Genomic DNA, 22,031 nt, shown 5'->3' on the forward strand with positions numbered 1-22,031 from the left:
CGTCCTGAAAAATGCAAAACTGTGGAGACAATAAAAGTTCAGTGGCTGCCAAGAGTAGGGGGAAGGGATGAAGAGACAGGGCACGGAGCATTTTTAGAGCAGAGAGCTACTCTGTACACTATAATAATGAATACATATTATACATTTGTCCAAACCCGTAAATGGGCAGCTCCAGGTACGAGTGACATGTTAATGTAGCCCATCAGCCGTGACCGGGGCGCAGCTCAGATGGGGCTGCTGGTGGAGGGGGCGCCGTGCCTGTGTGGGGGCAGGAGGTGAATGGGACGTCTCCGTACTTTTTGCTCAGTTTTGCCAGGCACTTAAAAGTGCTCTAAAAAGAAAATCTCTTTTAATAAAAAGAGATTGTATTTCATGTGTCTTTTTTATTACTAATATTTTATTTGCAGTGCTATGGATTGAGTGTTTATGTCCCCTTAAAACCTATGTGTTAAGACCCCGACCCCCAGTGCGATGGTATCTGGATTTCGGTAACTGGGTTTAGTTGCCCTCATGAGGGTTGAGCTCACACATGGGATTAGTGCCCTTAAAAGAAGATGAAGAGACCAGAGCTCTCTCTCTACCGTATGAGGACACAACAAGAAGGTGGCCGTCTGCAAGCTAGGAAGAGAGTCCTCACCAGACACCAGACACCAGACACCAGACACCGAATCTGCTGGCACCTTCACCTTGGATTTCCCAGCCTCCAGAAGGGGGAGGAGTAAATCTTTCTGTTGTTCAAGGTCTACAGTCCACTGTTCTAGTAGCCGAGGTAAGAGCGTTTTCAGTTCATCTGTTATAATTTATGAGTTTTTGGCCCATGAAAGTTTAGAGGGGAGAAAATCAGCCCTTCATCCAAATGGCTTGAGAAGCTCTGACGTGCACCAGCAGCCCAGCCTCCCGCCGCTGCTCTGTTCTTGACACTATGCTTCAGTCCTCATCTGCAGGCTCAGAGGGTAGAATGGCCCAAGCCGATGTGGTCAGTCAGCAAATATCTGGGTCTTTTGGGAAAGTATGGCAGCCTCAAGCAGTTAGGGCCCAAAGCATCCTTCCCTCAAACCTCTTTTAAACATCAGGTGGGATGTTTTAGAAAAGCAAGCATTGCGGCAATTCTGTCAGCCAAACACAAATACTCGTTGGCCGGTCTGCACAGTAACAGCCTGTGAGCGTGGGAAAGCCCCAGTCTCTGTCCTCACCCATGTGGAGGCTCGGCTCCCATGGGAGGCTGACACAGAGGCGATGTTATTCTAGAGATGAGGTTGCGTCCTGGTCCACCCCAAGATGACCTCGGAAGCAGGCACAGGTGCTTGCACTGTGCTGGTGCAGCGGCAAGGCTGCCGGCAGCCACGGGCCTTGAACATGGCCTGCTTCACCAGGGACAGCTTACTTTCCATACCCACCCCCCCAGTAACAAACCAGAGCTCCGGTGTAATTTTGATAACTACATCAGAAACGCTTCACTACCACCTCTGGACTGTGGGTTCCTAAGTTGCTCCAAGTGCAAAAGAGCTGCCCTCCCTGTGGACCTGTAATTATGCACACACACGCACGGCACGTCAATGCACAGGTGCTTTAAAGTACATCCCATGCAGACCGACAGGGAGATGAACTGCGTGACCGCTAAGTTCCCTCCCCAGGCAAATGTATATAAAGTATTGTATTAGATATTACACTATATTGTCATATAGAACATGTATTTTTAATATTCTTTAAAGTCTGGGAAGCAAGACAAAGTCAGTTTCCTGACTTCGCCAGTACCTTCAGATGCTGGAATTACATGGCATATTCCCCAGGCTTCGAGGGCAAATCTGTAAAGCCGAGGCAGCTCCCCCCTTCTTCCTGCTGTGGGTCAAGCAATGCTCTCTGTCTTCCCGATCTTTCCTTTTGCAGCTGTTGCTGACAATTCCCCTCTCTGCGGGGTGGCTGAGAGCAGCCCGGTGACTCTTTCTGAGTCATCCTGAGCTTCACCTTAGACAGAGAGGTCTGCGGTGGTTGGAGGTGAAGGGTAAAGAGTTCAGAAGGGCAGGTGGGAAGGGATGTAGCTGAAAAAAAGAAAATGCCCTCCTAGAATGGGAAAAATACAGAGGCCTACACAGGTGAGAAAGACCCATCCATGTCTGGGTGGAAGAAGGCCAGGCCTTGTCTCCCCAGCCATGGAGGAGGAACAAATTGGTGGGCTGAGAGTTCCTGGCTTAGCCCCAAGACACTAGGTTGGGGGTACAAACTAGCAGCCATACGGAGGACAGCAACTGGCCTGGGTACTGGCTGGCACGAAGTTCGAAAACCCAGGTGAGGTATGGGCCAGGTGAGGTATGGGCCAGGTGAGGTATGGGGCTTGTACCACTGTAACACAATGGAGACCCTCAAAGAGGACAGGGGCTTGTGCCAGGGAAGCAGGGCAGCCCCCGGTGGCAGCTCTGGCCCTACAGTGAGGACTTCTAAAGAAATGGGAAGAGCATTTGCTTTCTTGGGGAATTCAGTATCTGGGGCTGGGGCGGGGGGGGGGGGGATGGAGAAAACGCCACTCTGGGAAGCCCCTGCAAACCCTCTCCATAAAGACAGCTCACCCAGGGAAGCGGGCCAGGCCCCCATTCCCCCTCATTTCCAGATCTGCTTCCCCAGCCCGCTTTTCACCCCAGCTCAGTGCCTCCAAACAATCTTTCCCTTTGCATTACTCAGTCCCCTGACCTCAGGCCAGTCCCCACTCTGGCAAATTTGAGGCCTGGAAGCCTGGGGCGTCTGTCCTTGGTGAGCCAAGCTCCGAGTCTTAGCAAACACTTTCTCGCAGGAACAAAAAATGGCCGACGGCTACTATTAGGGAGGCCGGGAAGTGGAGTGGTTTCTGGGAACGAGCACGTGTACCGAGTAACTTCTGAGTGACCTTGGGCAAGGTTACTGAGTCATCCTGTTTTCTTCTCACCTCTCGGGCTGTGGTCAGGGTGAAATGAGAGTAAAATCCCCAGCATGGCACCTGGGACACAGGCAGCGCCCAGCGAGGGCAACAGTCCTCCCCTCATACGACCTCTCTGTTGAGCCCCTCATGTCCTTTATCCCATATTCTGACCTAGTCTCTACATGGTGACCTCGAGAAATGCCCATTACATCTGTTATTCATGTTGAAAACTCCTCCGTGGTTCCTCATCATCAGCATAAAATCCAGCCTGAGCTCCTTCTACCTCTCCCCTCACTCAGGGCTGCTTTCGCAGCAGCCTCTAGTGCCGGGGACCTTTGCATTGGCTGTTCCCTCTGCTGGAACACCCTGCCCTGCCCCTCACAGTCGAATCCATTATAAATGTCATTTCCTTAAAGAAGCCTCCTCTAACCACCTCCTTCCTTCTAAGCACAAATGCCCGATCTGCACTCACTTTACCAATTTACTGCTCCCGGTGTCCCACTCCAAGGCAGCTCCACGGAGCCATTTGGCCAGGCTGCACCCAAGTGCGGAGATCAAGTGCTCTGGAGATTAAACTGGCTTGGTAGCCTGACGAAACCTGACCACCACTGCTCCCAGTTCCAAAATCTTTGTAAGGTAAGGTGTGGCCATGTCCGCATACACAGATGTACACCGAGCCCATAGGTAAAAAGTAAAAAGTTTTATTCTCAGATATGCCTTAGTCATTGCTAGTTTTGCAAGCAAGAATAAGCAGGGTCGACAAGAATACTCTCCCTAGATGTCTTTCATGACAATTTGTCACTGACGGAGTTTCCTGTCTTTCTGAAGATAGTGTGGCTTTGGGATGCAGAAAGGGACGTCATGATTAGAGAACACGGGAGTTAATCATCATGCTTCATGCCAATGCAAGGCCGCCAAGAGCAACCGAGCGCAGCCCAGCAATGACAGAGAGCTCGGGGAATAAGGGAGGCAAAAAGGGTAGGAGACCCTCCACCAGGATGAGGGCCGGCAGAGGAAAGAGAGATGCTGTCTTCGCCATCTCCAACTTGACGCATCCAAACATCAAATGTGCCTACAAAGAGCCGATCATTTACGGGGTCAGCAGAAAAAGAAGACAGAGCGCAGGAAAAAGTATCCTCCGAAGTGCCCCCCTTCCGAAGAGTTCCCAGAGGGAGATCCCAGCCCCCGCCCTGGAAACTGCTCCGCAGGAGCCTGGTCTGGCTGCTTCACAGGACAGTCTCCCGAAAGACACCGATGAGGCTGTGTGGCCGCTCAGCCGCACGCCGGGGTCTCCGCTCGCCTCTCAGCCTCCCTGCCGAGACGAAGGTGCTCAAGTCTCCACAGCTCTGCAGGTGCAGCAGGCCAGGCAGTCTCCACAAGGGCAGGCGGCGGGCCCTGATCGGGCCGGGCTGCCTGGGTGCCATGATCTTTGGGAGAACAGAATAAAGAGGGTGGGGAGAGGTTAAGCTTCACCAGTTGTGGTCCTGGGACCTGCCGCCTATATCCATCCCTGTCATGTTCAGTTGGCTTGAGAAAGAAAAGAGGGTATTTTCCCAAAGGGAAACCCACTGGGAATTCTAGAGAGACTTAACATTCTATCTCTTTTCCAAAGTTCCTAAGACATTCCCCAAATTTCCTATGGTTTCGATTGTAGGCCGGCCTCATTTCACTGATTCATCTATTGCAATTTCTTGCTTTATATTTAACACTTCTCATCACTCTCTTCCAAGTTCTCCATGGCCTGAGCCAGTGATTCTCACCAGGGCCAGCTCCCCAGCCCTCCCCACACCGATCTTGACCGTGAGTTTGGGGTGGGGCCCGAGCATCCCCGGATCAGAACCCAGGCGATGCGAGCACACGCGAACATTCGATACAGTCTGGTACAGTGACCGGGTCGTGAGTATACAGCACCTCAGCCAAAACCGACGATACTTCTATTTGCTCTAAAAACCCCTCAACAAACAACATAACCACTAAGCCAATTTATTTGTGAAAACTCTTAAGAACAGTTCTATTGCTAGATCTGTTTTTATAATGTACTGCATATGTAACTTTAAATACATCACAATATCACTTATTTTGTTAAAAAAAAAATATGAGAAGTTCTTCATCCACCTTGGACTGACGAGGGGAAGACAGCCCATTATGTGCAGTTATTTGGGCCGTCCAGTCCCACCTGTGTGGCCTGTGACACTGTGCGTGCCTCGGGGAAGACCCTGGACCCCGGCGCTTCGCTGCCACCAACACCACAGCACCCAATGTCATTGGGAGGACATTTTGCTTCGTCGGCACCGTTCTCAGATTTTAAAGTCATTAAAAAGTTAATCCCCCAAAGAGAAGAGACATTAGATTTACTCACATTCTATTATATTTGTCTTTAAGGCCTATCCTTATTTCCTGAAGAAGAGAATTTCAGCATTCATAGATGTCTGTTGTTATGTATATGTTAGGACAAGTGGTTGTGATATTGGCAAAATTTTAAATGGATCTAAAAACACGTTCTAGTAAAAGAAAGTGGAAAATGTGCAAAAGCTGGGGAGAGTCGGAAAGAAAAGCTCCCCCTGCCTGTCCCTGCCTCCTGCTGCCTGAGGCGGGTACAGCCTATCACACATCACCCCGGGGCCAGTCCTGGACGGTGTCCGCAGGTGGCCCAAGTCTATTGCAACGGTCCCAGTACTGCACTCCGACCCAGTCTGTGCAGACGTCCAGTGGATGCCTGTGCTGATGGCGTCTATTGGACTCTGAAAGCCTGTTCTCTTTCCCCAGAGCAACTCTGCCACAATAAGACCTTGCAGAAGGTCCAGACCAACTGCCTGGCAGACGTTCCAGCCCTTACCTCACCAGAGCATGGCAGCATTTGAGTGGCTCCCAATGCTTGTCCCTGTTTAGTGGGCTACTGAGGCTGGACAGGGGAAAGGAAGCAGGAAATGACATTCTGCACAGACCAGAAGGACGTGAGATGTAAAATGTCTTCGCTACACAGGATTCACGGGAGAGCCTGACCCAGGAGCACGTGCCAACCTCTCTTTCAGAAAGCAGACAAGAGGGTCCACATTTATGTGTCCCCTCCTGTGAGTAATCAGATCCACCTTCGCTACACTGGGTCCCCTGAGGGGCTGAGAGAGAATGTGGCTTCTGGCTTCAGTTAGAAGAGGCCAGAAGGCAGAAAGGAAGTGAGAAAGGAGTTTCCTCAATCTGCCTTGAAATTTGACCTGCGAATCAGCCCATTTCAACTCAGGAAGTATTCTCCTGGCACTTGCAGGCAGGCACAGCCAGGTAACAGGGCAAGCGTGCGCACCGATGCCTTCAACAGCCACACCACACCCCTGACAAAGCAGTAAATGCCTCAAAGGTGACCACTTTTAAAAAGCGCTGGGTAGCTGAGGCTGTAACCCATGCCCAGTTCTCGCCCAAAGGACACCCCCTTCACTCAGAAGTACAAGTGTAGAGACCCCCTAGTCCAACCCTGTGCTTAAGATGAGCAACCCGGTACCAAGTGGGTCACTGACATGTCCAGTTGTGTCTTCCCCTCGAGCTCCCAGTCAGGGGGTTGCCTTGTACTTTTTAACCTGTGGGAAGGAACCGGTGTGTATTCCTTTCAGTCCTCTCAGCTTAGGTGTCCTGCTAAACATCTCATGAGCATGTAAACAACCCCCAGAACCTCGGCTATATTAAAATTCATGTACGTCCACTGTTGTCAAAGGGCTGGAAAAAACACGCCACACAAGGGAAACTTTCAAGAGAGGACAGCAATTGCTGAATGGGACCACGAGGCATGAGGCCCGAGGCCCTGCTTTCTTCCCCAAGCCACACCCTTTTCTTTGTCCAGGTTTCCACGTCCCGGGAACATGGGTTTCTCTTCCTTTGAGCCAAGAACACTGTGGAAAAGCCACCACACCTGAAAAGAAAGTGCTCCAGCTTCCTCCCCCTCCCAGGCCATAATTCCCTTGACATGGTGACCATGGACTTACTGTGCCTTGGACAGGAAATCAGAGAAGCCGCTCTGGCTGCTGTGGAAACAAGTTGTCTGACTCACACTGAATTGTAATAATGAAAGTACCTGTTCTAGGACACTGGCACTTGCAATGACTTCCTCCATGTGCTCCTCATCACACTTCAGAACAGACTTAATGCTCTCCACGAGCTCATGGATGTCCGGGTTCACGTTGCCAGACGACTGCTCCAGGATCTTCGCCACCAGCACCTTGGTGTCTACGTAAGATTTGTAATCTATTAGAGACTGGGGTCTGCATCTTGAGACTCTGGATCTCAGCCCCCTCCTCAAGGTCACCGCAGCCAGATCCGGTCTCCCCTCAGTCTGAGTCGCAGCTTCACAGCTCAGCACGGGAGCGGCTGTGGACAAAGACAAACAACATGTACCCATTGGCTGTGCCCCTGTGAACACACGCCTCTCCCACACTCAGAGTGGGAAGTCCATGAGAAATGCTGACAGCCATGCACCTCTTGCTGTTTTGTTTTGCAAAAGGAAAAGGAAAGCAAAACCAACCACGGTGACGTGAGCTGACTTCCTCATGTAGCTCCAACAGGACATGTCCCCGAAACCCTTTACTGTGCCACATAAACACAACCCCCCAGGTGAAGACGGGCGATACAGGAGAGCATCCAGAGTACCAACCACAGCGGAGCTACAGTCCCAGGGGGTAATGACCAGTGTGTGGGGCAAGCAGACAACCTTGGCTGACTGATGAGAGAATGTCCCACGGCGGGAGGGTGAAGGAGCCACTTGGAGACAGGGACTGAGGAAAGACAAGACTTGTGGGCTGAGTGCCACACTCTGCTCACTTTGACTGTACCTTTGTCCTAAACGTCCTCGAGGACACCGTACGGACTTACACGACCAGCGCTCACACCACGGCTGTGAGGCAGCTCTACAGCTGACGGTTACAGAAGGAGAAGCCCCAGTGCAGAAACACCACGTGATTCTGGACGTCCACAGCGGGCCTGACAAACCTACCACAGGCTCTCACTTCCACGACCGCCAGCTGTAGCAACAGTGCAAGGACCGGCAGACACTGCTGCGCCGTCAGGTGGGTGACGTGGCACTCAGGCCTGCTGTTTCCTCGTGGGCGGAAGCCAGCAGCCGTCGGTGGACACAGCACTGGAGAGTCCAGTCTGTGAAGGCCTGACCAGCAGGAACTTAGATATTCAGTGAGGAAAGGAAGCAGGGGCGGAAGAAGAGGTGGAGAAAGGGGAGGATCCTTTCCCTCTCGAGAAAAAGAGGCACGAGGATCTCTAAACAGTGGTTCTCTAGCGGCGGTCCTCCGAGGCTGCCCAGAGAGCTGGACTCCTCCAGGAACCCTCCCTACGGACACGCCCACATGAGGACAGGGTGTGCACTCAGCCACGTGAAGGCAGCCTGGTCCCTTCCACGGCGAGGGCTCCTACAGGCAAACACGTGTCGCCCTCGCCCCTGCAGGACTACAGGATAGGAGCAGGTTCCGTAAAGACCTCTCTAAGCTGTGCGGACAGCAAAGTTCCCATTGAGGCCGGCAAGTGGCCAGCTCGAGTCCTCAACTTGCCATGCAGGGCAGACCCAGCTCCCCTGGGAGCTAGGGGCCAGGCTGCCAGCCGGCTGGGGTTGCGGAGGCGCGCTCAGTCCCAGGCGCTGGGGCTCCTCCGCAGTCGGGAGCCACCGCAGAGACCAGAGCAGCGTTCTCTCTGGCTCCCTCACGGTCAGTCCAGAGCTTCGCAGACAATACAGGCTGTCGGACGGACAGAACCAGAACGTGAGGGGGGTGAGGCAAGACCTTGGAGAAGGCAAGGGGAGAACGGTATCTGCATAGAGCACGAGGACAGCAAAAGCCACTTGTGAGAATAGGTCACCGAAGGAAGCCAGTGCTGATGAGTTTTCACTTTCTTTCTTTAGTTCCTTTATTTTTTACAACTTTCTACAACGAAGACATATTTGGAGATGTTCAGATATTCATATATTCAAATAGCATCTATACACAAACAAACCCCTAAAGGGATGGAGATGAAGTATGGGTTTCACTCTAACCGAAGTTCTTCGAAAACAAGGTTGGATTTAAAGAATTCAATCTATTTGTACACAGTAAAAAGATAACTAATATTAAAGTATACAAGAGGGGATAAAAATACCACCCTTTGGCTTCTTCCGTGAGAGAGAATGGGCACGCCCACAGGATCGCGAGCACCTGGAGAGCAGAACTGGGTTTGCGTTGGTGTCTTTGTGCAGCGCCCTCTACTGGATTATCCACAACCAAATGCGTTCACTAAAATGGCTTAAAAAGAACAGTTCCCTACCAGCCTTAAAAGACATGGCAGATGTACACTCCTGATGTGCATGTGGAATACCGTGCTTCCTCAAGGCCTCTTAACCTCCTTAAAGATAGCTCTTCAACTGCAGGGTCCTGGACAGCCAGAGCCTCCACCCGCCCGCAGCCCCCACACTTCCAGCTGGCACCTGGACGCAGATGCGTGCTCTGAGGGGACCCTGGGGAATGGCCTCACCTCTCTCCACGGAATGATGGAGCAGGGGGTCACTCTTCGATCTTGTCCTCAGGGGCTGGAGAGGTCCCCAGCTCTCCCCAGCACGCAGCTGGTTGGAGTCAGCAGTTGAAGTGGATGCACTTTCTTGTCCAGGTGCATTGGGAATGTCTCCATCTGAGTAATTTTTTAAGAGGAGAAAGAAAATTGATTTCACTAGCCACAGCCCTCAAAATTGGGGGCAGGAAACACCTGTGAGGCCAAACCTGCAGGGTGAGGGCAGCACAGTTAGTAACATTTGCTTAGGCAGCTGGCCCAGGACGTTTGCATTTCCCAGCACGATGGGAAGCGCTGCCTCTCCAAACCAGCACTCCGGGTCTAAAACAAACAAACAAAAACCTCCAAATGAAGCTAAATAAAGAAGCCCGCCAAAATATCAGTTTTTTTCTAAAGGTGTTAGCATCTTCTCCAGGGAAGCATCCTGTCCACCTTCAGCATCAGAAAGCTCACACCTATCTCACAGTTTCTGACCATTCTGGATGAGCTGGGTCAGGTGGGAGGTAGGACGTGAGCAGCAAGGCTGTACATCGAGTACATGCAGGGGTGGAGGGTGGAGGACTGCGGGCTGGGCTGTGGAAATTCTGGAAAGCTGCATTAAAGAGCTAGTAGCCACTAAATGAATCAGTAGAACCACTCTGAAATTGGATGACTTCTGCTCAGGAAAATAAAATCACATCACCTGTGAGCCTGAGTGTGGTCAGGGAAACTTTTTTAAGAAATGGGAGAATTGCGAATGTACTCGGGAAACAGAGGCCACTGCCTAATTCCCCGTAAGACGGAAGGTGAACAGAACAGAAACACAACCCCAAATGGTGCTGCTGAAAAATTACCTCCGTCTACAAGAGCTAAACGCTGATCCATTATTTATGACAGTGTGCAATTTTGTCCTGGTGGGCAATTCTCTGGGCCATTTAAAACCTCTCCAAAGAGAGAGCTGTAACACTGTTACCTTAAATCACAAAGAGAAATATAAATGGACTCTAATATTTAATTCAGGTCTGGAAATCAGAAATCACCCCCTGTTAAGGTGGCATGATCTGGACCCTAGGTTATAAACGACAGCACAATCTCTCAGCAAATTACCCCATAATAAATGAAATGCTTTCTTCTCTTCACAAGAGCTCATGTTAGTTTAACAGAAGTGAAAAAAATCTTCAGTTGGAACACACAAGAATACCACGAAATTAAACTCTGTAAATCTATATCGTGGGCCCCAGGGTACAGTCTGGTTATTCACAGAAGATTCTAAGGATATCTGTACTTCTGCCCATACATTATCTCGCTCCATAAGCCCTAAAGTTGATAGTACTTTTAGGGGAGGAGACAGCTTGACTCATTTGCTCCAAAAATATCTGATCTCCAACAAAATACCACAAAATCATTATTCGATCATGTTCTAGTTTTCGGAATCACAGGTTTTGGCAGTGAAAAATGGGTTTATTACCTTGAGCCACGGTTCTGCGGTCCTGCTCCATCGGGCTTGGGGCAGCTTCGGGTCCTCCTGACATTTGGAATGAAGATGCCTGAATCACAGGGAAAAAGAGGAAAACTGGTTAATATTCAACTCAAGCATCATCTGGGCTCAGTGAACCTCTGGAAAAGACCAGCGGCGCACACACAGGGCTGCGGCACGGGGCTCCCACCGCTCTCTGAGCCCAGCGCCGCTGCTCAGCCTGCCCATGGTCAAGCAGAGAGAGACTGCGCGCAGGCCGTACCTGCAGCTGGTCCGTTTGGTTCACCACAGCTTCGTAGGGAGGTGGGGGATCCAGAGGACAGAACACTTCCACGCCCTTGATTCTGGCTCCATATATATGCGGCAGCGGGATAATATTGGGACCACCCATCCTAGGAAAAGTATGTTGGCATCAGGAAGCAAGTTCTTCAGAGAGACCAGGTGACCTTAGTGGCTCCAGCTTGCTGGCCTTTGCCTGGGGATGGTTTGTCCTCAGGCAAGTAGCAACACATAGCATGCGATACTATCATTCCTGTGCAATCTACTAGGCAAAAAGGAAGCAGCAATTTCTGAGAGACAGAAAGCAGCTTGGTGATTGCCAGGGGCAGGGGGAAGGGAAGGGAGGGATGGGGAATGACCGATTGAAGACGCACGGCTCCCTGAGGGAGGAGCTGAAAACGCTTTAGAACCAGGTGGAAGGCAAGCCTGCACCATACTGTGCGTTTACGAAGTGCCACAGAATTGGACGCTTTCAAATGTTTCATGTCAGGTCCTGTGGATTCCACCGCAATTAAAAGAAGAAACAAAGCTAGACACAGGAAACCTCCATTACTTCTTAGTGCAGAACGGCTTCCTTGCCTGGGTTTCCCTGCTGTTTGTTTGAGTCATGGCAGCGACTTACTATTTGTTAAAAAATATGTGAAAGAATAAATAAAATCTTCAAATAAAGTGAACAGCGCACAGCGCAGAGACAAAGCAGCGCGCAGGAGGGGGGCCCTGGAGGGACGGACCCTTCCCGAAAGCAGCCCTCCAGCTCACCCTGACTGAGCACTGTCTGCACACCCAGGCGCCACGCGTGCGGGGCCCTTGACAACAAAAGCAAAAACAAAAACAAAAACAAAAACAAAAACCCTGCAAGATTTCCCGCCAGTGTCCATAGAAAACTACATACCCACACATGTGACCTAGGTAACAAAGGCCCTAAATATTAAAACAATAATTTAAAAATACACAGTTTATACCTTCTAACAAAACCCCCTGTTCTAAAATAATTCCTGGGGATGTGATGGGCAGCACGGTGACTGTAGTTAATAGTACGGTATTGTATTTGAAAGTTGCTGAGACAGTAGATCTGAAAAGTTCTCATCGCAAGAAAAAAATTTTTTACTGTGTTTGGTGACAGACGTTAACCAGACCTATTTTGCTGATCATTTGTAATACATACAGATATCGAATCATTATGTTGTACACCTGATATTGTATTCCATTTCAAATATATATCAATTTTTAAAAATATACAGAACCCCCCCCCCCCAAATCCTGTATTCAAGCCATGGAGTACTGCAGAATGGCAAAAACTGATAACAGCAAACTTTACTATCTGCTTTTAAAATGCAGGATGGACACGCACTAAGGGAGGCAGTCTCACTAAAGGAGACTGATAAGGAGGCAAGTTCTGGAGCCAGTTCACACAGGGCGCTGCTTTTTTGGAAAGGTGCCATTTGCATTTATGGCCATTTTCTGTTATTCCTGGTGCTCATTTTCAAAAATGTAATGGATGGAGGAAAAGAAGTTGAAAAAGTCGTGACTTTATTGCTAACAATAAAACTTTATTGTTACATCTGCAATTTAGAAGAATGAGACTCTACAGCCTGAATTTTTAAAAAATAGTAACAGCTGTCCCCCTTTATCCTTTATCTTAGTTCAGAAGCAAGACCATCCCCAGCCTGACCCAGAAGGGAAGGGCGAAGGTTACGTTTGGCAGCTACTGCAGAGATCTGCGCAGGCTTGGGACAGAGCACACAGCAGACCTAAAGGGAGGCACCTGCACAAACGGTCTCTCCCAGCGGTGGCAGGCAGGGGTCCTGGTAAGGTTACCAAAAGGGATATTATGTGCTCCCCTCCTAGCAGGACTTGCCCACAGATTTTTTGCCAACTCTCCACTTCAGCCAAAACTGTTTAAGAACTGGAGCCACCAGGAACCACCAGAAGCCACCAGGAACCCAGACCCTCTGGGACCGGACTGAAGGGCATCCTGACCAATGAATAAGGTAACCCATTTACTCAGTGAGACCTAGGGCCTCCTCCTGTCCTCTCCAGAGAGCCAGCCTTCACTCCTCGATTAACATAAACCTCGTGAGCCATCCTTCCAGCACTTCCAAACCCTCAGGCGACTGCACCAGCATTCACTGTTGTGCCGGCCCTGGAAAGTGAGCACCCCCGTCTGTCTATCGACTCTGGCGGTCTGTTTGTATTCCCACCCTAGTGGCTCCCTACACAGTATGTTCACAGGGAAGAAGGGCTTGCTTAGGGCCAAGGGGCCAGAATGGCTTCCATTTTAGAGCCTCAACTGCAGAATCTCTTCAAGAAGGAAAACTGACAGAAAAGAAGGCATGAGCTTTATCCAAACCGATCACGGGATGAAATGGCTTCTCCAGTGGTTATCGAAATGGCCAGGGAAAACCTCATTTTGATGGAAGATGCTGCTAGAGTTCATGCAGAAGGAATGTTCCTTTCCTATTAGGCAGCTTTCCCTTATTTATTTCCTTATTTACCTCTGGGGGTGAAAAAGGACCTGTTGTGGGAAATGGGTCTGCCACTGAGTAGCAGGCCTGCCCCTGACCCCTCATGGGTTTCACCTGGGAGGCCTCCCGACTGTGGACGGCCCAGGCCTCCCCTCGAGAGACTCTGCTCTGCCTGCCTGCCGTGGGGCCCAGGCACCAGCAGGTTGTGAACGCCCCAGGTGACCCCAGTGCACAGCCAGGACCCAGAACACTGCAGAAGGAAATGGGTCGTGGTGGCTGAAATTGTATCCGGTTAAGATGATCACATTTTTACTAAGAATGACTGTCTTTAGCCCTGGCTGCATGGCTCAGTGGTTAAGAGTGTCATTCCATGCACCGACGGGCGGTAGGTTCAATGCCTGGTCAGGCCACATGCCTGGGTTTCGGGGGACAAACCAGTCGATGTCTGTCCATGTCTCTCTCCCTCTCTCCTTCCCTCATCCCTCCCTTTTCCTCTCTCTCTCAAATCAATGGGAACATGTCCTAGGGTGAGGCTTAAAAAAAAAAAGGAATGACTGTCTTTAGAAAACTGAGGCAGAGGTAAGATAAGGGCTGTTCCTTAAGAGTGAGAGACATGCCAAGACTATTTTGAACAGACTAATTAACAGTGATAGAGTAGAGTAGAAACTTTTACTTCAAGAAAGATTTTTTTATGCCTATTGTTTTGTAACAATCTCTCAGCAGCCATGTGACGATGCAGAAGAATGAGGAGACCGAGGCTCCGAAATGGGGAAAGATCACCCAAGGTCGCCCTTTTAGGGGACTCCGGGGCCTGAGCTCCTTCACATTCATCCCAGAGTCTCCAGGAAGCCTCACTGGGTCGCGCTCTGAGCACTGAGGGTGACCAGAAACTCAAACAGACCATGCAGAATACGTTCTGTTGTGATGCTACAGATATGCCTTGAGGACTCATCTGAAGGGTGATGCAGCAACTAATATATCCTCGACCAAAGAACGATCTTCCTCTGTGTCCGGGAAAAGCTCTGCGTGTCCTTTCACTGGGCACCTGGTGGTCAGGGTGCTGCCTGGGGAGGGGGAGCAAGGGGGGTGCCCCACACAAGAGCTGAGCACTGGGTCAACTGCTGGCACAGCCTGGCCCCACCTGCATGTGGGTGTCGGAGCTCACGAGAAAAGGAAGTGGGTGGGCTTTGCCTTCACCTCAGGAAATGCCCAGGTCAACCCGGCTCCCGCCTTCTCTTCTTTAACTTCCTACCCTAGGGTCCGAGTAGGTCCACATTCACGACATAGTTTGGAGACCCTGCCCTTTTGAATGCCAGCTCAAGCCAATTCCTGAGACCAGGGGCCCCTGGGGCAGTGGAGACGGGGTGCACAGCCCCTCTATACTGACGAACTGATTCGCAGAGCGGAGGGCCCACGTTGGACAGAGGTCATGGCTGCAGCCAGGCTTCTGGTTCTGAGAGCAACCTGAGAAGCCCTTTCTCAAGGACACAAGTGCATGAAGCAGTTTTGTTTATAAACGTTAAGTAAATAAACCTCTTCTGAGTGGTCATAACACCTGACAAGAAATGGGGAGCCTTCACTGTGTGAAAACACATCATAACTGGCTGTGGAAACTTAAAAAAATTAATATTTTGCCTTCCTTACAAGAAAAAAATTACCACTTGGGATTAAACATCTAGTGTCTGTCTATAAAGTGGATTTATACAGGGAATCTAGTAAAGGCAGTCAAATTTAAAAATATCCCTGAGAGCCCTGGCTGGATTGCTCAGTTGGTTGGAGTGCCGTCCCATACACCAAAAGTTTGTGGGTTCAATTCCTAGTCAGGGCACATGCCTGGGTTGCAGGTTCAATCCCCGGTCAGGGCATGTACAGGAGGCAACTAATGGATGTTTCTTTCTCACCTCCATGTCTGTCTGTCTGTCTCTCTCTACCTCCTTCCTCTCTCTCTAAAATCATTAAAAACATATCACTGGGTGAGGACGTTTTCTTAAAATATCTCTGATAGAATATGCATATAAAGGTAAATAAATGGAGCCATTTTGAAAAAGAAAGTGGGCTTCCCTCTGACATTGGTGGAGTTTCAGCAGATGAGACCATCTGCCCGTTGGAGATACGATCTGGGGCTCTGGGTGTACGGTTTAGGCCGAGCAGTGTCTTCTTTCCCACAAGAGTGTTTCGCTTTGACACCCTCCCCCATGTTCCTTCCGAAAGTTCTGAATAGTAATGCCCTTGGTGAGAAGCCTGTCTTCTTCCAACCTGATTTGGCCAGGGGCTTTCTCAGGACCCAGAGGGACAACTCCAGAGGTGCCCGTATATCCTCCAGCAGTGGAAATACCCACACTGTGAACATGACTGTGGAGGAGCAGAGGAGAGGAAGGAAAGAGAGAAGGGAAGGCTGGGGGCTGGGCGGGGCCTCTCCAGGCCCCTGCCGGACAGCCAAGTCCCAGGCCCACATGAGTCACTCTCCCTTTCGGCTACTCCAGGAAATGAAATCTGACTGTCGCCTCCTCTCAGGTCAATCAAGTGCTCCCCCACAGCCTTGGCGAGCCAAGGCATTCTTCCTCACGAGGGCATTTCTCCTCTGAATCATGAACCACCAGGCATTTTACTGCTCTCATGAACCCTCTGCACCCAGCCTGAGACTGGGCTATGGGTTTAGCAAATGTGCCCTGATGCGCACAAAGAATATGGGTTTTGTTGCTGTCTCTCCGGCCCCTGAAATTCTTGGCTCATTTCCTAAGAGAAGGAAACCAAAGAAGCTGTCCTGGCCCCTGACACTTCAAAGCTTCCGTGCACCGCTGCCTAACCAACAGGGGGCCGAGCTGCTCCTCAGCCATCCCCGGCCCCTCTGTCCAGCCAGCTGATGCCCCCTATGGCTCTGCGGGCATCCTTCCTTCCATCTAGGTGGGTGGCCAGGTGGGGGGCCTGAGGTGGGGTTTAGGTATGACTCACAAGGACAAGTCAGGAAGATAACCCAAGGGAAAACCACTAACAGCATCCAGTGGCAGCTCCCACTGGCGACCTCTTTCAAAGCCACGTACGGCGGCTGCAAGCATAAAAAATTGATTTCCAAAAACACCATGCCTGGCACCAAATTTGACAACTCTCCATCAGTACCTTAGGGAGTAAAAATTTTAAATTCCTGGCCCTCAGAATATCAAGCTAAAGACACTAGTCTTTCTGTAGAATTCAGAGGTTTTCTCCTGGAAGCTTAAATATAGGTTTGCTTATCCTGGAAATTCAACTTAAGCTCACCTTGTCCAGGAAGCCCACCCTGACTGGCTGGCCCTTCCTTCAAGCTCTCTGCAGCCCCCCCACCGTTCCAGGTTAGGTGGTTCTCCTCTGTGCACCTAAACCCTCTCCTCTGAATACCACTTACTGTGATGGTAACACCACTCACTTTGAATGACCTAGACTGTGAGTTCCTTGATATGAGGAAGGGGGACAGGGACATTGAACTCATTTTGAATCTCAATAACCCAACACAGTGACTAGTCAAGCAGCAGCAAACTGATCAAATTGTTGGAATGGATAAACTAAGTCATTCCTTAGAGAGATACAATTCTAGAACTTGGTAACAAACAGAGGGAGACACAGGGCATTTCATTCTACAGATAATGAATCCTGAGAGTTAAGAAACTGATGATCAAATTTTTAGCTAAAATTTGAAAATGATAATAAGCCTGGTATCTATTTTTTCCAGACCAGAGAGAAGTAATTAATAATTCATCTTTTTTTAATGGCTGGGAAGAGTTTCATGATTTGGAGACCTGCTGATGGTGTTATAATGAACATCGATTTGGCTTAACTAAGTGCGTTTCCAGGGCAACAGCAGCTCTCAATCATGTCAAATTACAGCAGTTATCTCACCGGGTGTCAGTTTTCCTGGGAAGCTAATTGAAATTGAAAAAGTATATCTTTAGGTCAAGGTTTGACTTTTCTTTGGTTTCATGCAGTTAGTCCGAGAGAGAACCGGGTTCCGGGTACTTACGAGCGATACCGCCGGTTCGTCCGGGGGGTGCAGGAGTAATATGTGGCGAAATAGGAAGGGGGAGGCACGGGTGGCACAAAGTCATCGGGGTCTGGGATGTGTCTGTGTTCGTCCACTTCTTCGGCAGAAATCTGGGACTCGTCCTAGTGAAACAGCACCTCTGTTAGTCAACAGCCTGCCCCGCAAAGGCTCAGGGGGGAAAGCCACGAACAGCACAGAAAGTCCCCTGGGCAGGTTCAGCAGAGACACCGTCACGGTGCCACCTGGCATGGACTTACGCTGCAGGATCTCCTGGCTGCAAATATCTGGAGGTAGCGAAGGGCGGCTGCCACCAAGCAGACGGTGGTGGTCAGGGCATTCAAGGCACACAGAGCAAAGAGGACTTTCTAGAATAAGGCAACAATGATGGCACTGAGTACTTCAAAGGAGATGCCCCAAATGCAATACAAAAACAACTTTAAAATAATAATACTGTCCCAGTAAGACAATTCTCATGAGAAAATGCACATGAAGAACTTACATGGTAAGTGCCCCTACAAATGCTGGTGATTATCATGACTCATGCAACAGGGTGTACCTCTTAATTTAACAAATTTATCTTAGAAGCTTCCTGTCACAGAAAGACCTGATACAACAATAGTTCTTTCTGCAAACATCAGAATACGGTCTGGAAACATTCCCCCCAGGAAAGCAGTGAGTTTCTCTTCTGAAAGTGGTGTCCCCAGTGACATCCTCCCCCTCCCACAGCCTTGCATCAGGACAGCTTGCTGCTTCATTCGTGGTCACTGATTCTATTTCAGGAGCTTTGGCAGCGCTGCTCAGAGGACCCAACTAGGACAACGGAGAGGGCAGGCTGCCCGAGTGTAAACAGGGCTTCTCTCCTCTAAACACGCATCTCAAAATAGTAGCAAAGGCAATTCCAAAAGTTTCTGTTGCCACAGTCCTGGCTCCTTAGTAGGGCTTTCCCCAAGCAAAGTCCTGGCTCAGAACACTTGGGGGGGATTCAACTACCAAAGATCCCCAAGCCAAATAAAGAAAGCCATTCCTACATTCTTTGTAATCCAAAGAGCTGGCCACTTCTCTCTCTGCTTAGAAATTCCTCCTCCCCACACAAAAAAAATTAGCCCCAAAGATCTAACTAAAAAAATCCATCATGAGCTTTTGGATAGTGGTAGACTATCCAAAAGCTAATACCTCACAGTTTACCAACTGATCTTGTCACTTACTGGGCTAACGGTCCTTAAGTCAGAACATGGTTTTTAGCCAATTCCCTAATAAAGATTAATTTTGTATTTCTCTTCAAATAGGATCATTTGTTTTTTATCCCTTTTGTTTATTATAGTTGTTGCCTACTAATCAAGAGGTAAAGTGCTTGAATTTCTCCTACATTTCCTGGCCAATATCCCTCCCAAGTCTGTGTCCCAGAACTGTAGCATTCAACACCCCACAAGATTCATTTATACCAACATGGGAGCATCAGAACAATGACAGATGGGTATGCAATTTCAAGGTTTTGCTAAAAGCCACGTCATATATGTACATACAAACACACATATATACATGTACATGCATATGTATTTACATGTTTTACTTTTTTATAATTCTTGAACACAAAGAAAGTCATCCCATAATTTAAAAGACATACAATAATATGGGATTCTGTGTTCAATTTTGTCTCTGAGTCACTGATGAGGGGTTGTTCACATCTGTTTTCAGCAGCATGACTGTTTGATGGAGGTAACGGTAAGACTATTTCAAGTAACTTTGTTTCCTCCGGGGATCTGGGGTATACTTATTGCTGGGGGGTGGAATTCACTCGAGATACCTTAAGTAGAAGGTGAACTGCACTACAAGGCTGAACTGGGAAGAGTTTCAAGGCATTTTCTTTGTCTGTGCATTTGGCTGGTTGAAATTCTTCACAACAGAAGCAAATCTTGCCTTCACCTAAATCCACCTTAAGGGGGAAAAGGCAGAACAATAATTTAATTATTAAGAATTAAATACACAGGCTACACCATGAAACACCAATCCTACAAAATGAAATATGGGTTTAGTGACAGACAGCGTCTGTATCAGTCAGGATAGGTGCAGGTATGCCGTGGTAACAATAAGGCCCCGATTTCCGGTGGCTTAACCGAACCAGGTTATTTCTTGAACATACTACATGTCCAGTTAGGTCAGCGGGGGCCTCTGTTCATTGTATTCACCTAGAGACCCAGGCTGACGGAGCGCCCACCGTCTCAGGACTGATCATCACTATGCCAGAGAAATGGAAGACACAGGATGAATTGCACAAGGGCACTTAAAGGGCACAAGGGTTGCCAGGTAAAATATAAGATACCCAGTTAAAGTTGAATTTAGATGACTAACAAATCATTTTTTTACTATAAGTATGACCCATATAATCCATGAGACATGTTTATAGTAAAAACTATGAGCTGTCTATCTGAAATTCAAACTTAATTCATTGGTCTTTATTTAGCATATCTGGTAACCCTAGCTTCAGTCTTCCTCTTGGAAATGACACTCAACACTTTACCTCCCAAAAGACTGCCAAACAAATCATGCAGCCCCACCAAATTCCAACAGGGCAAGGAAGTTCAGTCTACCATGTGTCTATAAGAAGCAGATGGTATTATTTTGGTGACAGTACCCCTAAACCATGTACGCTTAAAAAGATCTCTTAGTTCACATCTTCCATGTTTTCTTTATTTGAAGTTATAATGTCACTGATCAGTACTTTCATACATATTTTAGTGAGAGGCTTTGCAAACCTTTTCCAAGCTTCTCTTGAATCATGTTGTGAAAATATATACCACCTGCCTGTGGCTCACAAGACCTATAATTTGAGGGCAGAGGTTTGTTCTTACTTGCCCCGCTGCTTAAGCTGTTGAAGTTGACTATTCTGTTTTGGCTAAAAAGAAAGGCCACACCTCTCATACTTGCTAAAGTGATCAGCTTTGACTTCACACGTTACCATGGATTTGGGGTGACCCATGTGGGCAGAGAGGAAAGGAGGAAAGGAGAGCACCTCTTACCCCAAAAGACTTCACTTGCCAAATAGCCTCCCTAATGAAAAACAATTATGACATGGCCCCACTGATTAAAAACTATGTGTTTTATGCATTAAAAATGGCAAGAAAATGTCATCAAGTAGGTAACTCTATTATCCCAGAAAAGTTAAGATTTCAAATGATCTTTAAAATTCTGTCCTATACTTTTATGGCGTGTCTAAATTTTTACAAGCGTATAATCAGAAACAAGCACAGATTTGGTTTTGTGGTGAGAAATTTTTTTTAATTACAAATACATTTAAAAGTGTAAACAACTTCATGCCTTGACATCCCCACCAGCCTGCTCCCCACTCCAGGGCAACTGAGAATCTCTGGGTGTGGGACCCAGGTTTGGGTATTTTTAAGAATGTTCCCCCAGGTTATTCTAATGAGCAGCCAGGGCACAGAACCACAGATTTTCTCGTGAAAGTCAACTATACCCTTAACCCCTGCAACCTGGCTTCTATTTTCTCCAGAACTACCAGTGTCCAGCCACTAAGCTAATTTCTCACTATTGCCCTCCCAATGTGGTTTCTACCCACTCCCTTTATTTATTTATTCATTATTCAAGGTCCTTCGCAAATGCCCGTATTCCAGGTAGCCTTCCCCATCTTCCCACGGATACAAACCCTTCTCCTGCACCCCCTGGGACTGTTCTCTCACTGATAGCTGAATGCAGTCTACCCTGTTCTGTAATTGGACATGTATTCATTCCCTCTATGAACACTGATCAAGCATCTGCCACGTGCATACCTACTCTTCTTGCTACTGATAAAATTCTAGGTCAGAAGTGATGCCTGACTTCTTTCTACTCTCTGCAGCCTCTAGCATGGTGTCTTGCTTATAACAGATGCTACAATGTTGCCCAATTGTCTTCCCATATATTGTGACTTTTTGCTTCCAGCTTGTATGTGATCTTTGCTCCTTCTGCTTTGCTGTGCAATTAGTAATTGGAAATCCAAACTTTCTTCCAAATTTTTTTCTGGGAACTCTTCTGTATATAAAGGAGGCTACTGAAATCTCCCAAGACAATAGAGAACCAAGGAAATTTCCTTCTGGAAGAAGAGAGGAGACAGGTGTATGAATATCTTTAACCCGAAAAAGGAAAGGATAAATGCTTGCGAGGTGTGCAACTAGGACGTTGTGGAAGATTATCTCGTGAGGGAAGCAGGGATTTTTTCCTGAAGGAGATGACCTTTGAGGCCTTGAAAGACTGATGATGACTGTTGGATGAACAGGGAAGTAAGGCAGAGGGAATTTGGCAGGGGTGGGGGAGGCGGAGAGACAGCATTGTTAGAAATAAGAAAGTAGGGCAGGAGCCTGGGTAATGAGCCACAGGCTCTGGCTCAATTACAGGGCGTGCGGGCCGCTG

At 48.6% G+C, this 22,031-nt stretch overlaps 1 protein-coding gene across 3 annotated transcripts in view; it reads right to left on the bottom strand.

Annotated features, from left to right (window-relative positions):
- Positions 1-3,575: 3,575 nt before the first annotated feature.
- The window catches only part of ENTREP1 (endosomal transmembrane epsin interactor 1), a 46,241-nt gene continuing 27,785 nt past the window's right edge, over positions 3,576-22,031 (bottom strand). For 2 of the 3 annotated variants that reach the window (XM_037157608.2, XM_053656092.1), the window contains exons 4-11: positions 19,432-19,560; positions 17,885-17,992; positions 17,607-17,749; positions 11,134-11,263; positions 10,863-10,941; positions 9,383-9,535; positions 6,951-7,243; positions 3,576-4,317 (exon numbers count right to left, since the gene is read on the bottom strand). In XM_037157608.2, coding sequence (XP_037013503.2) covers positions 4,117-4,317; positions 6,951-7,243; positions 9,383-9,535; positions 10,863-10,941; positions 11,134-11,263; positions 17,607-17,749; positions 17,885-17,992; positions 19,432-19,560 — 1,236 coding nt within the window. In that variant the 3' untranslated portion in view covers positions 3,576-4,116. The remainder of the gene's footprint in view (positions 4,318-6,950; positions 7,244-9,382; positions 9,536-10,862; positions 10,942-11,133; positions 11,264-17,606; positions 17,750-17,884; positions 17,993-19,431; positions 19,561-22,031) is intronic. The other variant, XM_037157609.2, reaches the window with a different exon arrangement.

This window comes from Artibeus jamaicensis, unplaced genomic scaffold (assembly GCF_021234435.1).
Source record: "Artibeus jamaicensis isolate MK-2021 breed Jamaican fruit bat unplaced genomic scaffold, CSHL_Jam_final scaffold_1964, whole genome shotgun sequence".
NCBI classification, from domain to species: domain Eukaryota; kingdom Metazoa; phylum Chordata; class Mammalia; order Chiroptera; family Phyllostomidae; genus Artibeus; species Artibeus jamaicensis.